At 29.7% G+C, this 17,331-nt stretch overlaps 1 protein-coding gene across 1 annotated transcript; it reads left to right on the forward strand.

The window, feature by feature from the left end:
• The first annotated feature begins 12,450 nt into the window (after nt 1-12,450).
• Nucleotides 12,451-13,064, forward strand: LOC107485264 (protein LURP-one-related 15-like). Its single transcript, XM_016105778.3, has one exon. It carries the CDS (start codon nt 12,453-12,455, stop codon nt 13,062-13,064), a length of 612 nt encoding a protein of 203 aa, XP_015961264.2. The 5' UTR covers nt 12,451-12,452.
• Nucleotides 13,065-17,331: the final 4,267 nt, after the last annotated feature.

The raw sequence follows: 17,331 nt of genomic DNA on the forward strand, positions 1-17,331 counted from the left end.
TAGATTTGTCAAAATATTTATTCTTCAAGTATTGTAAAGTACGAGAAGTTTCGTATTAAAATTTTGTAAATTATCTACGTTAATTTTGTAGTTGACTCACTTTTACAAATTTGACCTCATAGATAATTTAGTTCACATTGCATGTAAATTTTAAAGTATTAGATTCATAATTATTTGTACAAATATTTTTAATTATTTATATGAAAAATTGAATGTTCAATAAGAATTCTCCAATCTTTTTAAACAATAATACTCATTTTCTTCTCATTATAAAAAATGGTCATAAAATATGACATCTATAATTACATTAAATTTATATTTAGCATGGTCAAAAATAAATATAGATTTATTTATTTTATAAATTGCTTTTTAAAAAAAATACCTTTTCAAAATCAATTTATAATTTATTTTAAAAATATATAAAAAATTTTGTATATAAATAATCAAATTTTAGATAAATAGACCGAAAATATTAGAAATTAAAATTTTTTAATTTAAAAATAATTATATATAAATAATTTGAAATGATTATTTTAAATTTTTTAAATTTTTAGAGACTGTTATGAGATTTTTTAAATTCTCTAAAGATTATTTTGTACTTTATTTTAGGGATTGATTTATCCAAAACACACATATGGACACTTAACGGCCACATGTGCGAGTTAACATTCCACGTCAGCAGTCATCGTTAGTGACTAACAAAAAAAATTGTATTGTTTAACCAAAATAAATGTTGGAGAATATTTTGTATATTTTAAAATTTGAAAGACTAAAGTATCCAACTTCAAAAATTTTAGGGACTAATTCGAATAATTATATTATTTAAATAAAAATAGCCAATAAAAAATACAATTATTTAATAATAACCTAAGATGATAAAATTTTACGAAAAAACTTTATTTTATATATAATTAATCAAATTTTAATATTATGCTCTTTCAACGAATTAAATTGAATCCAAATAAGCAATCATATCAATTAAATATTTAACTCAAATGAACCAAACTAACAAATTCAACCAACTTAAACTCACATGGCTTATATTTCATCTAGATTTAGATCCTCTAAAGTTTGAATTTTACTTTAAAAAATAAAGTGTGATCTTTCACCATTAATTTTATAGGTGGGACCAAGAATAAATATGAAAAAGAAATTATTCAAGGGTAGAAAATCACAATTTACTCTCTAAAATAAAATTCAAACTTTAGAGGATCCAAATCCATTTCATCTAACTACTTGAGTTTAAATATGCTAGCATGACAATTAAGTAATTATAACAAGATAAACTAATATATCATTATTCTAACATATTCTTTAACTAAAAATATTCAACATATAATAACGTATCAACTAAAATTTAAATAAATCAAAATATCATAACATATTAACTAATTAACTATTTAAAATAAGAAATAGACAAACTAACCTCAAAATTCAATGTCTTGACTACATGCTATGTTGCATTCATTCTGTTAATATTTTTCGAGCGCATGTAACCCCTTCGTTGAGCCATGTATACTTTTTTAATTTTTCTAAATTGAAAAAAATATCAAATGAACATAAACATCTCAGATGTGAAAGAGTTCAGCAACAGAAACAACACAAATATTTAACACAAGAATAATATGAAAATACTCACAACATAATATGACAGCAATTATAAACAAGAAAATGCATTAACTAAAGCAACAACAAGAACGCACCGATATTTTAACGTGAAAATCCCTCAATGTGAGAGGTAAAAACTACGAGTCACAAAGACCAAGAAAATGGCTCGACTATAATCAAATATGAGATACAAGAGAGTCTCAAATAAATCACAAATCATGCATACAATAAGTTAAAATACCAAAGCACCAAAGCTTACAAATGAGTAATAAGAAGATAAAAAATATGCAATAATAGAGCTATTGTTCGAAGTAGATTTCTCCCTCTACAAACTTCCAATCAAACTCTCCACCGTTCAGAATGAAGAACAAGATGAGTTGAAGCTGCAGTTCAAATTTCAAGCCAATCCAACGATGAACGAATAAGAAATTGCTATTTAAAATCTGCTGCTCTGTACAAAAATAAAAATTATGTTTTCTCTCTTTTCTCTCTTTTGTAGCTATTCTCTCACTCTTAATGACAAAAAAAATCTAATTAGGGTAGTGATACAAGGGTGCAAGAAAAAACTCCAAAAATTGGATTTGGGCCTCACAATAGAGAGAAAAACCCAACAAATCTTCTCTTTCTTGACTAAGTGGAGGCCCTCGCCATCCTGACGATTAAACAACATGTTTCAAACTTATATATTGACAATGCTTTTGTCATCATATTAGCACCATTATCATCAGTGTGAACTTTCTCAAGTTCTAACAACTTGAAATTCAACACATCCCATATCCAATGATACTTAATATCAATATATTTAGATCTTGCATGAAAAGTAGAATTCTTGGCAAGATGAATAGTACTTTGATTGTCATACGACAACAAATAACAGTCTTACTTGAAACCAAGCTTTCGAAGAAACTTCTTTTTCATCCATAACAACTCTTTACATACTTCAGTTGATGCAATAAACTCAGCCTCTATAGTAGAAAGTGCAACACACTTCTGTAGTCTTGACTGCCATGAAAGAACTCTTCCTGCAAACTTGACCAAATAACCTGAAGTAGACTTTTGAGAATCGACATCTCTTATCATGTCTGCATCAGTAAAGCCAACTGGCAAAGGTTTATCACCACCAAAACTCAAACTCAAGTTAATTATTTCTTTGACATATTTCATAATCTATTTAACAGTATTCCAATATTCTTTACTTGGATTAGAGAGGAAACGACTCACAATACCAACCGCATGAGCAATCTCTGGTCTAGTATACACCATAGCATACATCAAGCTTTCAGGCTAACCGTTGAGGCATAAGAAATTTCATCTATTGCTTATTTTTTCTCGTTAGTGGTTGAACACTTCTTAGTACTTAACTTAAAATGAAGAGCAAAAGAACTAACAACACATTTAGTATCATTCATGCCAAACCTTTAAATCACTTTCTTTATGTACTTCTCTTGTGACAAATGAAGCTTCTTGGAATTTCTATAACGAGTAATAGTCATGTCCAAAATCTATTTGGCAAGACCCAAGTCCTTCATAGCAAAGAACTTGCTCAACTGTTCCTTTAACTCATTAATCCTCAAAGCATTCTTACCTACAATTAAAATATCATCTGTATAAAGTAAAAGAATAATAAATCACCATAGAAATTCTTGCACAAACACATAATGATCTGAAGTTGTCTTATGGTAACCATGCTTACCTATAACGGATTCAAATTTCTTGTACCATTATGTTGGAGCTTGTTTCAACCATAACGACTCTTCTTAGGTTGGGTTTGGTAAAGCTTTTCGAAGAGGTGCTTGTATTTTTTTAAAAGTACAAGTACCTCATTTGTGTTTGGTAAATTGAAAAGCCTAAGTGCTTGTGCTTGTGGCTTTTAAAAGTTAGGGGTGCTTTTGAAAGCACCTAAGAATGAGCTTTTCAAAGTTGGCTTGTGCTTATCAAAATTAAAAAAAAATCTAATATAATAAATATTCAAAATTACCATTATTAATTATTAACACCAGATTTTATTTATTTTTTCACATATATTTTCCGCCATTATATTGCCATTGAAATACTCATATATTTCTAATTTCTCAACTTAAACTTCACAAATTCTAACACAATCTTCGTATATTTTTTATTTTTCAACCTAATCTTCACAATTTCAACACAAATACATCTCTATCACGTATTAGGTATGAACTTCTATCAATTTATATTATTTTTTATGCGTTGTTTTTGTATTTTTAAGTAGATGTTTGTTTTTCTCTGTTCTTTAAAAACGTGAAGGAGACCTGATATATGAAAACCAATCATAAAATTTTCGTACACCAATTTCATGAACATTAGTCAAAATTATAATAACAAAATATATATACATATGTAAATATAAATATATAATTTTACTTGAGATATGTGTCCCATTTTCTGTGATTTGTAAAAGTGAGTCAATATATATAGATGGGTAATGGACGTATCAGCACTAACATTGGATTACATACAAGTTTTATTATTGACTAATGATAACTCTATTTATATTAATATAGAGAGTAAATTAAATAAATATTTAAATTATTGGTCTCTAAAATTTGAAAAAAAATTATTCTTCGTTATAAATATGTTTATTATAATTTTTTTAATTTTTAAAAGTTGCTTTACTAAACACAATTGTAGTACTTGTGCTTATTAAAAGTTATTTTTAACGTAATTTTATCAAACGCAAGTGCGGCAGCTTTTAAAAAGCTGTCTTTTAAAAGACAGCTTTCATAAGCTACTTTCGAAAAGTAAAAGTTTTACCAAACTAAGCCTTAATCTTGCACACAAGGTCTTTCTTTTCTTTAACAACAAAGCTCTCTGATTGTTCGATGTAAATTTTCTTGTCCAAATCACCATGAAAAAAGCTATCTTCACATCCATTTGCTTAATCTCCAGATCAAGAGAAGCTGCTAATCAAGAATAACATGAATGGATGACATCCTCACAATAGGAGAAAAAAATCTCCTAAAAATAGACACATTTTCTCTGACTAAAGCCTCTAACAACTAATGTATCTTTATACTGAGGTTTAGAATTGTATTCTTCATTCTTGATTCTGAATATCCATTTGTCCTTTAAAACAATAACACCCTTAGGTAGCTTCACCAACTCATAGGTATCATTCTCAAACAAGAACTTCATTTCTTCTTGTGTAGCTTCAAGCCATTGACCTTTGCTTTCATCTTCAACAGCATCTCCAAAGCATTTAGATTCTTCCTCATTAGTCAAGAAGACAAACTCATGTGGAGAATACCTTGACAAAAACTTTCGCTCTCTTGTAGACCTTCTGAGTGCATTTGCAGAAATTTTTAAAGTTGGTTATTCATCATGAGCATCATCACCAACTATATCAAGCGTTAAATCAACCATTCCATATTTACCTGCACATGTATTATGCTCATTATTTTGAGCTTTAACTTTATCATCTTCCACCATAGGCATAAAGAGAGTAATATCCAAGTCAGAAAAATCATCATTAGACTGAACCATTGGCTTCTCTGCATTATCAATATTCTTTAATGTTTGGTATTCAATAAAGATAACATCTCTACTTTGAATCATCTTCTTGCTAACATGATCATAAAATTTGTAACCAAACTCATGCATGCCATAACCAATAAAAATACATTACCTAGTATTTACATCAAGCTTTGATCTCTCATCTTTGGAAATATGAACAAAGGTTTTATATCCAAAGACTCTTAAATGATTATAAAAAATATCTTTATCTGATCATACCTTCTTTGACACTTTAAATTACAAGAGAATATATGGTGTCTGGTTCAAGACATGAACAATATTTCTCAAAACTTCACCTCAAAAGGATTTTACTATGACAATAAACACCTAATTTTTTAACAAATATTATGTTCATCTTTTCAGCCAAATCATTCTACTGAGGAGTCTTCGGTGGAGTCTTCTGATGTCTTATACTATACACTTTACAATAAGTATCAAATGGACCTATGTACTTGTAAGAACCACGATTAATTAGCCATTTAATTAAATAATTAAATTGACCAAAATAGGTTCCAAAAATTTAGAATGATAACTAGGAAATTTAAATATAATTTTTGGACTCAGTAGATTTTTCTGAGTTGGAAAATGTAATTTTCTGTGAAAAACTGCATAAAAACGTGAACCGATAAATTAATCGGTAGTACTGGCTTAAATATGTCCAGTACTATGCAAGAACAATAAAAATAGTAGAAAACATTAGAAAAATAATTAAAGTTAAAAACTGGGCACTAATTTTAAAGGTTTGTCCCAAAATGAGGCCAAACAGACTAAAAAACACTAACAGGTTGGACCGGGCCCAAGTTGGGCCCAAACCCAACACATATAACACTTCAAACATAACCCATTCAGCTCATAATTCCCATTCAAACATAAATCCAGCTGCATGAGTTAAGAGTAAAAGGGGAGAGAAAGTTACTATTCACACCTCACTTCAATTAATCATATCTCAAGCTACGATGCTCCGATTCGCGTGACGTCAATGGTTATGCGAAACTCTCGCCGAGCCCGTTAGTTTTACCTAACTTTTGTAGGTAAGATTTTGAAATTTTATCTCCTTCTTGCAATCTTAAAAAAATCAAAAATTTCAGTTTTGGTTTTAAGTAAATTTTTGTGTTTTGATTATTTAGGTGGTATCTAAGGTTGGGCTATTGGTGGTTTGTGCCCAAACACCATCGGAGTAGGTAAGAAAACTCTTTGTCTTTGTGAATCTGTGATTTTGGTAACTCTATATTGATTGGTGGTAATTGGTATGATTTAGCTGAGTTCTTGCACTTGTTGGAGTGATTTGGAGCTTTGAATGTGAGATTGGTGATTTATTGGGGGTTGAAAGCTTGTTTGGACTCAAATTTGGTGTATAGCACATATTGGGATCATGGTATGGTTTTAGTTTTCTCTATGTAATATATAATATTTCTTGACACTTAGGCTAGTGAACCTTAGAATATGATTGAATTGATTGTTGAATTTGATAATGTATGATGGCATTGTTGATTTTGATGAATTATGACGTTGAACTTTGAGATTATTGTTGGTTATTAAAATGGAAGTTGAAAATGATGATTTTGAGTGTTGATAAAGAATTGTGAAGCTTATTGATGTTGATATGTGTTGAGGTTAGGGAAATGATGCTTTTAATGTAATAATTGAGAATTTTAGGAAGGAAAATGAGGATTATTGGATGAAATTGGTGAAATGACATGTTGGTAGGTTATGGAATGAATTGGAAGATATTTGAATATCATTTAGGTCTATTGAAACTTCTATAGTTGTAGGATATTTTGTATTGATCGTGAATTTTGGAAATTTGAGAACTTTGCTGATTTTTGCAAAAATTTAGTTTTATCGAACTTTAACGGATCATAACTTAAGCCTCAAAGCGTGAAAGTGAATGAACTTTGTTTTGAATTAAAGGTTTCTTTGAGAGCTTTAAATTGATATACAGTTTGAGAAAAATAGATTTTTATAGAGGGAGTTATGACTGTTTAAAGTTTAGTGCCAAAAACTGAATTATGCAACTTTGAAATTTTATTAAGTCTGGTGAGAGTTGCGAACGCAACATGGTGCATGCGACGCAACCAATCCATTCGAGTTGGGCATCTCGCGTACACGAGCAAGGGGTTGCATACGCGACCACCCCTTTTTTAATAGCATGCGTATGCGAGGCAGGGGCTTGCGTATGCGAGACGCCTGTTTTGCTAAAACATGATTTGTTTCTATTTTCAAAGGTTCTCCTAGTTTCTAAAATTTCTTCAAAGGCTGATTAAGAGTATTGTCTAATATTTTGGTTCTAATATTGCTAAAGATAAATTAGTGAATTATTTTAGTAAATTTCTATGTGAGTTTAGAAAACAGAGACTTAGGTTTCTGGAGTACTGATGGAGGATTAGTTAATTGAGATAGTGAAGTACTGTATTGATGATTAGTGACATGAGTTGTGAAAATTGTGGATCTCTAAGTACTGAAAAATGATTTCTGAAACCATTGATGTATTATCTTATAATGATTTTGTTGAAACGCTATGCACCTGGCAAGGACGGTGGTTAATTCCGCTTACGTTGAGATGTGAGGTCTGAGGTAGAGTATCCTGCTCGCATCCTTTCGGATCACAGGAGTGTGCCTGGCACTATAGTCGTGGGGGGTCTCGTATCTATATTCGTGATCGAAAGGCGACGTCTCTATGAAGATGTGTCAGGTTGACAGTTGAACCGACAATGTGATATCATAGCCAAATAGGACAGGCATTCATCATGTACATCTTCTATCTGTTTGCTTGCTTTACCGACTTGAATTGCTTGCCTAATAGTATAACATGATTAATTGCTTCTTGAAATTCTTGATATACATGTTATACTTGTGCTTTACTTGCATTGTCATTACTTGTGTTTTCTGCTGGGATTGAAGAGGTTCGGAAGGCGGTGGCGATGGGATCACCTGACGGTTAGGCTGGCAAAGGCTGTGGGATAACAGAGAATTGCTAGATTAGAAATTCACTAAGTTAGATTCCCCTATTTCATTATGGTTTTTAAAGTAATGGTTTTAATTTTAGTATGCTTTAAGTTGAATCTCATAATTGATATGAAGCTCTAGGATTGCTTCTGGCGTCCCGGAGTCTTATATCTTATATTACTGGGCACTGTTACCATACTGAGAACCTCCCGTTCTCATTCCATACTTTGTTGTTGTTTTTCAGATGCAGGTCGCAACCCACCTCGGTGAGTTTCTTGATGGTGGCAGAGCAGAGGATCTTATTCCATTTTGTTGTCATTTTGGTCATTTTGACTAGTTCTCTCATTTTTGTATTTATATTTGCCTTAGAGGCTTACTTTGAGAGAGATATTCTGTATGTGCTATTTTAACTTTCAAAATTTTGTATGTTTGTATAACACTAGTCGGCCTAAATTTCGCAGGCTGAGGCTAGTTCCTTATGATTATTATATTCATATATCTAGTTATGCGTTCTTATCTTATATATATCTTGTGCTTTAAGTTGGTAGTTTCGTGTGAACGTTCGCGCTTTTGGAATTCTGTTTTTGAGCCTATTTCTTCATCGGACTTCTAGAATTATTATTTCCTTCTATATATATTAATGTATAAGCCTTAGAATTGTCGTAACCTTTGATTAACATTTGCTTTACGGCATGAGGTAAGCTTAGAGTAATTAGGGTGTTACAGTACTCACCACCATTGTAAGTACGAATGCATTTCAACTTCTTCCCAATTTCTCTTTCAACAGAAGCTTGAAATTGTTTAAAAATATTCAAAACTTGATCTTTGGTCTTCAAAGTGTAAACCCATAACCTTATAGAATGATCATCAATAAAGGTTACAAAATAGATAGACCCTCCAAGTGTTATTGTCTTCATCAGCCCATGCACCAAGTCAAGTATCTCCGGCTCCCTTGAAGGTGGATGGATCTTGAAAGAAACCCTGTTTTGTTTGTCAACAAAGAAATGGTTGCACTTTTGCAAAGAAACCTTGCAACTAGATAAAAAATTCCTCTTGGATAACATATTCATGCCTTTTTCGCTCATATGACATAATCTCTGATGTCATAAATCAGTTCTATCAACAAACTCAGCAGCATTAACAACATCTTTCACAATCTTTGCTTGAGTTAAATAAAGAGTAGAGTGTCGTGTATCTCTAACAACAACCATGTAATCTTTGGTGAGCTTCCAACTATCATGAGAGAATGAGCTATCCAAGTTTTCATCACACAACTTACTAACAGAAAGTAAGTTTAACCGAATATCAAGAACATGGTTCACACGTTTCAAAGTCAACATGGTATTGTTGGAGGTTTTCAAGCAAACTTGTCCAATATCGGCACCTTTGCAATACCTTGATGAGCCATTTTTACATTACCAAAATCACCAAGAGTATAAGACGTAAACAGATCCCTCATAGATGTAACACGAATAGAAGCACAACTATCAATCACCCAACTAGTGCCATTATCAACAAGGTTAACAGATTGAAACTCCTTAACAAGAAAAAAAATCATCATGAGTTACATTAACTTTGTCTTCATTACTACCATCACCTTTATTTGTGCTCTTGTCTTTATTACTTGCGTTGACTTTCTTCTTCTTTAGTTGCCAACAAAATTTCTTCACATGTCCCTTTTGACCTCAATGATGACACTCAATATTTTTATATCTTTTCTCGAGACTTGTTTTTGCTTTGATCTCTACTTTTAGGACCTCGACTTTTGTTTCTCTCCCTAAACTTAGAAACCAGAACACCTGAATGTGTAGCTGATGTACTTTGTAACTTTCTTATCATTTCTTCATTCAAAACACTGCTCTTAATAAGATCCATAGAGATTACACTATCAAGAACAGAATTGGATAATAAAATTCTAAGAATATCCTACGAATCTAGTAAAGAGCTAAGAAGTAACAATCCTCGAATCTCTTCGTCAAACTTGATATCCATGGAAGATAACTGATTTATTATTCCTTGGAAGTTATTCAATTGATCTGTCATTGATGTCCCATTTGTATATTTTAAATCCAACAACTACTTAAGAAAATATCTTGTTATTTCCGGTTTTCCGAGCATACAACTGTTCAAACTTAATCCAAAAGGTCCGAGCATATGTATCTCCAACAATATGATTCAACACATTGTTGTTAACCCACTGTCTAATATATCAACAAACTTGTATATGAAACAAAGTCCAATTATCATCATATTTATCATTAGGAATTTCTATACCAAAAACTAGTTGATAAAAATTAACATAAAACAAATCTTCTATCCTTAACTTTCACAAATCATAATTAGGACAATTAAGAGTGATCATCCTACTAGTATTAATATTAGCTTCCATTATTCACAGAATCACAAGTCTAGAAACTCTGATGCCAGTATGAAAGAGTCCAGCAGTAGAAATAACACAAATATCCAAGACAAGAACAATATAGAAGCACTCACAACACAATATGGCAGCAACTATAAATAAGCAAATATATGAACTAAAGCAACAACAAGAACGCATCGATATTTTAACATGAAAATCTCCCTCAATGTGAGAGGTGAAAACCATGAGTTACCAAGACCAAGAAAATGGTTTCACTATAATCAAATATGAGGTACAAGAGAGTCTCAAATAAAGCACAAATCGTACATACAATAAGCCAAAACACCAAAGCACCAAAATTTACAAATGAGTAATAAAAAGATAAAAAAATACCGAATAATAGAGCTGCTGTTCGAAGCAAATTTCTCTCTCTGTAGACCTCAATAAAAATTTTCATCGTTTAGAATGAAGAACAAGACAAGGTGAAGTTGCAGTGCAAATTTTAAGTCGATCCAACGGTGAACAAATGAAAAATTATTGTTTGCAATCTACTGCTCTACACAAAAATGATAATTCTATTTTTTCTCTTCTCTCTCACTTTGTGACTGCTCTTTCTTACCCTTAATAATCCTAAAAAATCTTATTAAAATAGTGATACAAAAATACAAAGACATCTCAAAAAAATAAACTTGAACCTCACAAAAGAAAAAAAAAAGTCCAACACATTTTTACTTGTTTAGAACAATATAAGTGTAAATGAGTTAATATATTAATATAACTTTAAAACTAATTAAAAATTGGTATTTTTTATAATATATACATACATTTTTGCAGAACAATTTACAAGAGATGAGGAGTTAGTTTTTTCTATTGATGGTATATTGGATTCTTTTATTCCCTCCTTATTATTACATGTAATGGGTTGATTTTTAATTTCCTTCTCCTTTTTATTAGAGTTTCTTATCTTGATCGTAAAACCAACTTATTTAGAGTATTTTTCCTTTTTTTTTTATAGAATTCACCTGCTTCCACAAGTGCATTGAGAATCATCCCAACTTTAGCACATATTGAATATCCACATCAAACAAAAACCACTAGTTTAACATAAATAAAAATAAGAAACACTGAAATATATAACTAGCAAACGTAGGAAAAGTATATATTACAAGGAAACACAATTATTTTCACTAAACACAAAAATGGTTAATACTAAACACAAAACAGTAACTAGGAATCACTGAAATTGTTGCTGCAAAACACATATTTATGTCTAAATAAACAAAAAAACTGATTAGACCAAAATTATTTAAAATGAGTAAAGAAGCATTTAAAACTCCAATTAGCCATATTCAACAAATTAGACCAAGATTCTAACCTACTTTATTTTAGTTGTTTTAGATAATGGAACCAATTCATTCTAATTTAAATTATTTACACTACAATCATCCATTGTTAGAGAGAGAATTTGAAAATCGATAACGAAGGATAATGAGTATAAGTGGATAACTAGCTTCAAAAATAACTAGAACACGAATTTTGGAAGAAGATATTAAACTATTTTACTTTAACCTATCACGAAGTTTTGTGATCCACAAATTCAACTTAGCAGAATACATAAATTCAATTACAATTTTAGTTTTTATTATCTTATGAGGAGTGCTAAGGGCCAGCAGATTTTGTGAATTGTAGCTATCAATTAGCCATTAATAATATATTTAATGGTGTGAGATTTCATCTAAGGGTAGAAAATTACTCATTTTTGTTTTGTTGGCTAAGTGCTGGCCGGATTTTAATAAATTTGCTGGCCCCTGGACTTTTCCATTATCTTATTTTATCTTATCTTTATCTTATCTTTAGTTGTTCTTATCTTATCATTGTTTGCTTTTATCTTTCTTAAGCCAATGTTGTATATATATTTAGTTTTACCTTCATAATTTACAATTAAATTCAAACGTCGAATACTACCTAAAAAAAATTTGAACGTGACGGGTCTAAATTCAGCATGATGCAAAATCACCAGCAGCAGATGCAGGGATTCGGCGGCGGAATCATTGGGCCGCAGTATTGTGCTCCATATAATGTTGACCTAGCAATTGTGAGGAAGGTGTTGACTTTGGCTGACAGTTTTAGTGTTACTGATATTAATGGACAATCCCCCTTCACCCTTAAGGGGTCCCTTTTGACCCTCCAGGACCACCGTGTCTTGCTCGATGCCGCCGGAACACCTGTTGTTACTCTTCGCCGGAAGCTTATGACGGCACATGATCGGTGGCATGTGTTCAGGGGTGATAGCTCAGATATGAAAGATTTGATCTTCAGTTTAAAGAGACCATCTCTCTTCCAGCTAAAGACCGAATTAGACGTGTTCTTAGCCCATAATACAGAAGAAAAAGTTTGCGACTTTAAGGTTAAAGGAAGTTGGTTCGAGAGATCTTGTGTTATATATGCTGGTGAATCTCTCAACATTGTGGCACAGATGCAGAAGAAGGACACTGCTCAAAGCATTATGTTTGGGAAAGACAATTACATGGTCACAGTGTATCCCAACGTTGACTATGCCTTCATAGTTGCCCTAATTGTGATCCTTGACAAAATCAACAAAAGACAAAAAAAGTGATTGATAATGATTCAACTTTGTTTATTATCTTTATGTAGTTTTCTTTGTTTTGGTTCTTTCAATTTCTTCTAGATTAGACGTTCACATGATATAAAAAGTAGAGTGATTACATTTTGTGTGCTAAGAAACTTCTTTATTATTGGCATGAGTTAAGATAAAAGAATAATTTAATAAAAGATAACGTTGTAAAAATAAGAATTGGCTCTTATCCAACCTAAAAAAACGAATAATTTCGATAGTCATTATTAATATAAGTATAAAATAATATTTAGTATTTTTTTGGTACTCAATAATAATTTTAAAATATGTTAATTTTATTATTTACTTAATTATCATACATGGCAAGTATTTAATAATTTTTTATGTTCAATAATTACTTTTGAAAATCACTTTGCCGTCAAACGAATTTTTATTGAAATTTTTTTACTATCATTAATTAATTAATTGCTAAAGCTCAATGAAAATATTCGAAACAATGATTGTTTAATAATTAAGTGATTACCAAAAATATTTTTAAATACTTTTTTTATAGTTATTGATTGTTAAGAATATTAAACACTTTTTTTTAATTAGTAAGCATAAAAATTTGAACTAATTAATTATAATATAAATACTATTATAAAACAGTGAAACTAGATGTCTGTTAAAAATTATTCTTTATTCAGTCTTTTATAAAAAACAAGTAATTTCTTGGTTTTTTTAAACAACCCGTATCGTAAAGGTAGGTATAAAAAATTAAAATAATATATTAAGTTTAACGAAAATATTACTTATCTTTTAAATTTTAATTTTTGGTTATAGCTTTTAAATTTAATAATATATTATTTTAATTTTTTATACTATTTTTACGTATTAATTGTTTAAAAAATTTGAAAAACTACATACTTTTTTTTTTCAATAAAAATTGAATAAAAGATAATTTTTAAAGAATGCATCGTTGCATTGAATTAATTATTTTTTACGCTAAGAACTGTCAATATTGTTAGGTTTTATTTGTGTTCCAACATCCAATGAATATATTAATCTGACGAAAATGACCAAAAGAATGGGTCCCACTTAATGCATTAATTGTAACTCACAATGCTCAAAACTTTTAGTAGTTGCTTTAGTTGTATCTAACAGCACCAACATCTGATCAATTAGTTAAAGGAGATACGTGTAAAGCTGCAAATGATTGAACCCAAAAAATACAATTTTAAAAAGAAAAAAACGCTGTCCAAATGCATGCATTATTATTCCTTTTACAAAGGCATTGATCCTCGAGGGAGTGGTTTAAACTTGGCTTTAGTGGAACATGAAGTTCATTTCATATTCATATGTATTGTAGCTTGATTTTGAGGGTCCACCTTGCTGCAACACAAGTGACATAAAAAAAAACTAGATGACATAGAACTATATTAGGTTAGTTTGGTTCGTTACATAGAAATTTCCCTAACCCGCTTGACGGTTCATCTTTGTCACCTGCTCCTCATTGAAAGTATATTATATTATTTTCATGATTTTTTTTACAGTGAAATAGAAAGAAAAATGAATATAGTAACTAATAAGTTTTTTTAAAAGGTAAAAATTTACGTTTATATATATATATATATATGATTCTTTTCTATTGTTAGAAAGATAATCTTTATTTTTTGATTGAAAAATATTTGTTACTATAACATAATCATATATTTTCATTATACCAATTAAGTAAGATTAAAAAAATTAGCGAGCATAGATTTTGAAAAATTGTTTATCTAAATAACTGATTTTGGTATATATTATATAATCATACCAACGGGAACGAAATGTATATTTTAAACTTTTTATGTAGGATTCATAGTATACATTTTTGTTATTTTTATAATTGCTAGTATAATTAAAAAAATTAATTATATATTTACACAAATATTTTTGTATATCTTAATAAAATAAAATAAAAACTAGGTTTATTTCTAGCTAGTACGCACCGGATGATATCGAAAATTGTGTTTCTACATAACCTTCAAATAATATGTGTTTGTTAGAAAAGTTAAACTTAATTTGCTTATATTACTGCTTGAATTATATTTTAAGATAATAAGTTATACTCTAAAACTAATATAGCGCACTACAACAAATAAGAGTTTTCGCAATGGTCAAAAATTTTTGTTATAGATCAAAAAACCATTTCTAAAATTTTAAGCAACGCTTTGGCAACGATTTTTGACCTGTGGTATATGTTGTCGTTATCAATGCACATAGACAACGGTTTTTTACTTAAGGCAACGGTAACAAAAAAACCGTTGCCACAGTTACTGGCATAGACAACGATTTTGAAGGAAAATTTTAAACAACGGTTTCGAACTGTTACTCGATAAGCAATGGTTTAGAACCGTTCTTATTAATGATCCAACGGTTTAAAACCGTAACTGAATAGGCAATGGTTTTAAACTGTTGTAGTTTTATTATTTACATAGTCAACGGTTTTAAAGCGTTACCGTTGGTATCGTTTTTCGACAACAGTTTTAATATCATTGCCATTTTATAGTCATCTAAGACAACGGTTTTAATACCATTGCCATTATGTAATCATCTTTGACTCTTTTGTAACTTTTGACAACGGTTTTTTGTAATATATAATTCTTTATTGACAATAATTTTCTCGTAAATGAAATTATTTTCAATTTTTTTAATTATTTAGTGTCAATAAATAATCTAAACTATTTGAATCAAGTCGCTAAAAAAAAATAATTGAACATTTCCTATCAAATTTAACTTATAAAATATATGTGTACATTTTCAAATAGTTTCTAAAAGTAACAAGATTAATATTCTCACTTGAATATATTCCCAAATAGCTTTTTTATCTTTAATCCCTTTTAAGTTTGTGTAAATTAATGGACAAAAATCTGAATTCTTTGCCACTGTGCCAAAAAAATTGCTCAAGTTGTTTACAGCTTTATCAGTAGGATCAATTGCCTCTCCTTCAATATCTAAAGTAATTTTTTCTCTATCTTCCAATTGTCTTGCATAAATTTTCACGCATTGTATAATTCCTCGTATTTTCTTCACTATTGTCTCTATACAAAGAGACTTATTAAAATTACAATAATATATTCAAAGAGACTAAAACTTTAATATTTTAGCATTATATACTATCCTTCTTATTAATTTATATATATTTAATTGAAAAAAAAAATAGCTACATCAATTTAGCCAAATAAATAAAATTTCATAATTTTATTATTGCTAATGATTTATTCCAGCGGCGTATAAAAATTAGAAATCGCTTCTAAAATTAAAGTCAAAGTGTAAAAAGAGTTACAGACCAAGACATAATTTTTTATTTTCCTATTCAAATATTATTGCTATTCAGACGTACAAAAGGCATTTGTCTTTATAAAAATAAATCTAGTTAAGCTATAATATAATCAAATTAATATTTATAATATCAACGACAAAGACCAAGACAGAGTTTTATTTTACCTATTCAGACATACAAAAGACATTTGTCTTCATAAAAATAAATCGGTTAAGTTATAATATAATTAAATAAATATTTATAATTACAAGGAAAAAGATCAAGACAGAATTTTATTTGATTTGATCTCATTTCAGTGACAGATTTATCACTTGGTAGAATATAAAAAACTAACTAAAAAACACAACCTGCACCAATAATGGGCATAGCACATTCAAACTAATCCTAATTTCACTCCTTTAATCCTTGCCTCTATTTACAATGTAAAGTCAACCAGCAGATCATTTTAAAGAGAAATTGTGTCATAAAATATTTTTAAAGAGACAAAAAATTTACCTTTCAAAGTATTATCTATGTCCTCAGCCTCAGTTGGATTAATATAATTCTTGTCTTGCTCTTCTCTATTATTTCCTTCATTCTCATCCAATTGCTCTTCACCATTAGGTTCATTGTTAAGTTTAATAAATGTATCAATCGGCATTGAAGCAAATTGACGTATTTTTTTCTTCTTAGTTGGCCTTTCTTGCAAGCTGCCACACTCTTGAACATCATCTACAATTATGGTCTCTTTTCTTTTCAAATCTTAACTCATTCTAGAATCTACTTTTTTAGTATTCTTGTGAGTCATAGTTGTAGATTTAGAAGGAAGTTCTTTTTGACACTAGTTATCACGTAACCAAAATAATTTTCTGATTTATGACATCCAAAAATTAACAACAAAATCAAACTTATTTGAATTGAACAGTTCAAAAAGACTCAAAATAATAGCACGAGTAAAACCAATCTACCATATACAAATCTTCATAATTGTGGTAATATTTTTCT

The sequence above is a fragment of the Arachis duranensis genome, chromosome 4 (genome assembly GCF_000817695.3).
Source record: "Arachis duranensis cultivar V14167 chromosome 4, aradu.V14167.gnm2.J7QH, whole genome shotgun sequence".
In the NCBI taxonomy this organism is placed as follows: Eukaryota; Viridiplantae; Streptophyta; class Magnoliopsida; order Fabales; family Fabaceae; genus Arachis; species Arachis duranensis.

Coding starts and splice junctions, on each gene's coding strand:
- LOC107485264 (XM_016105778.3), top strand. CDS start 12,453: ATGCAAAATCACCAGCAGCAGATGCAGGGATTCGGCGGCGGAATCATT.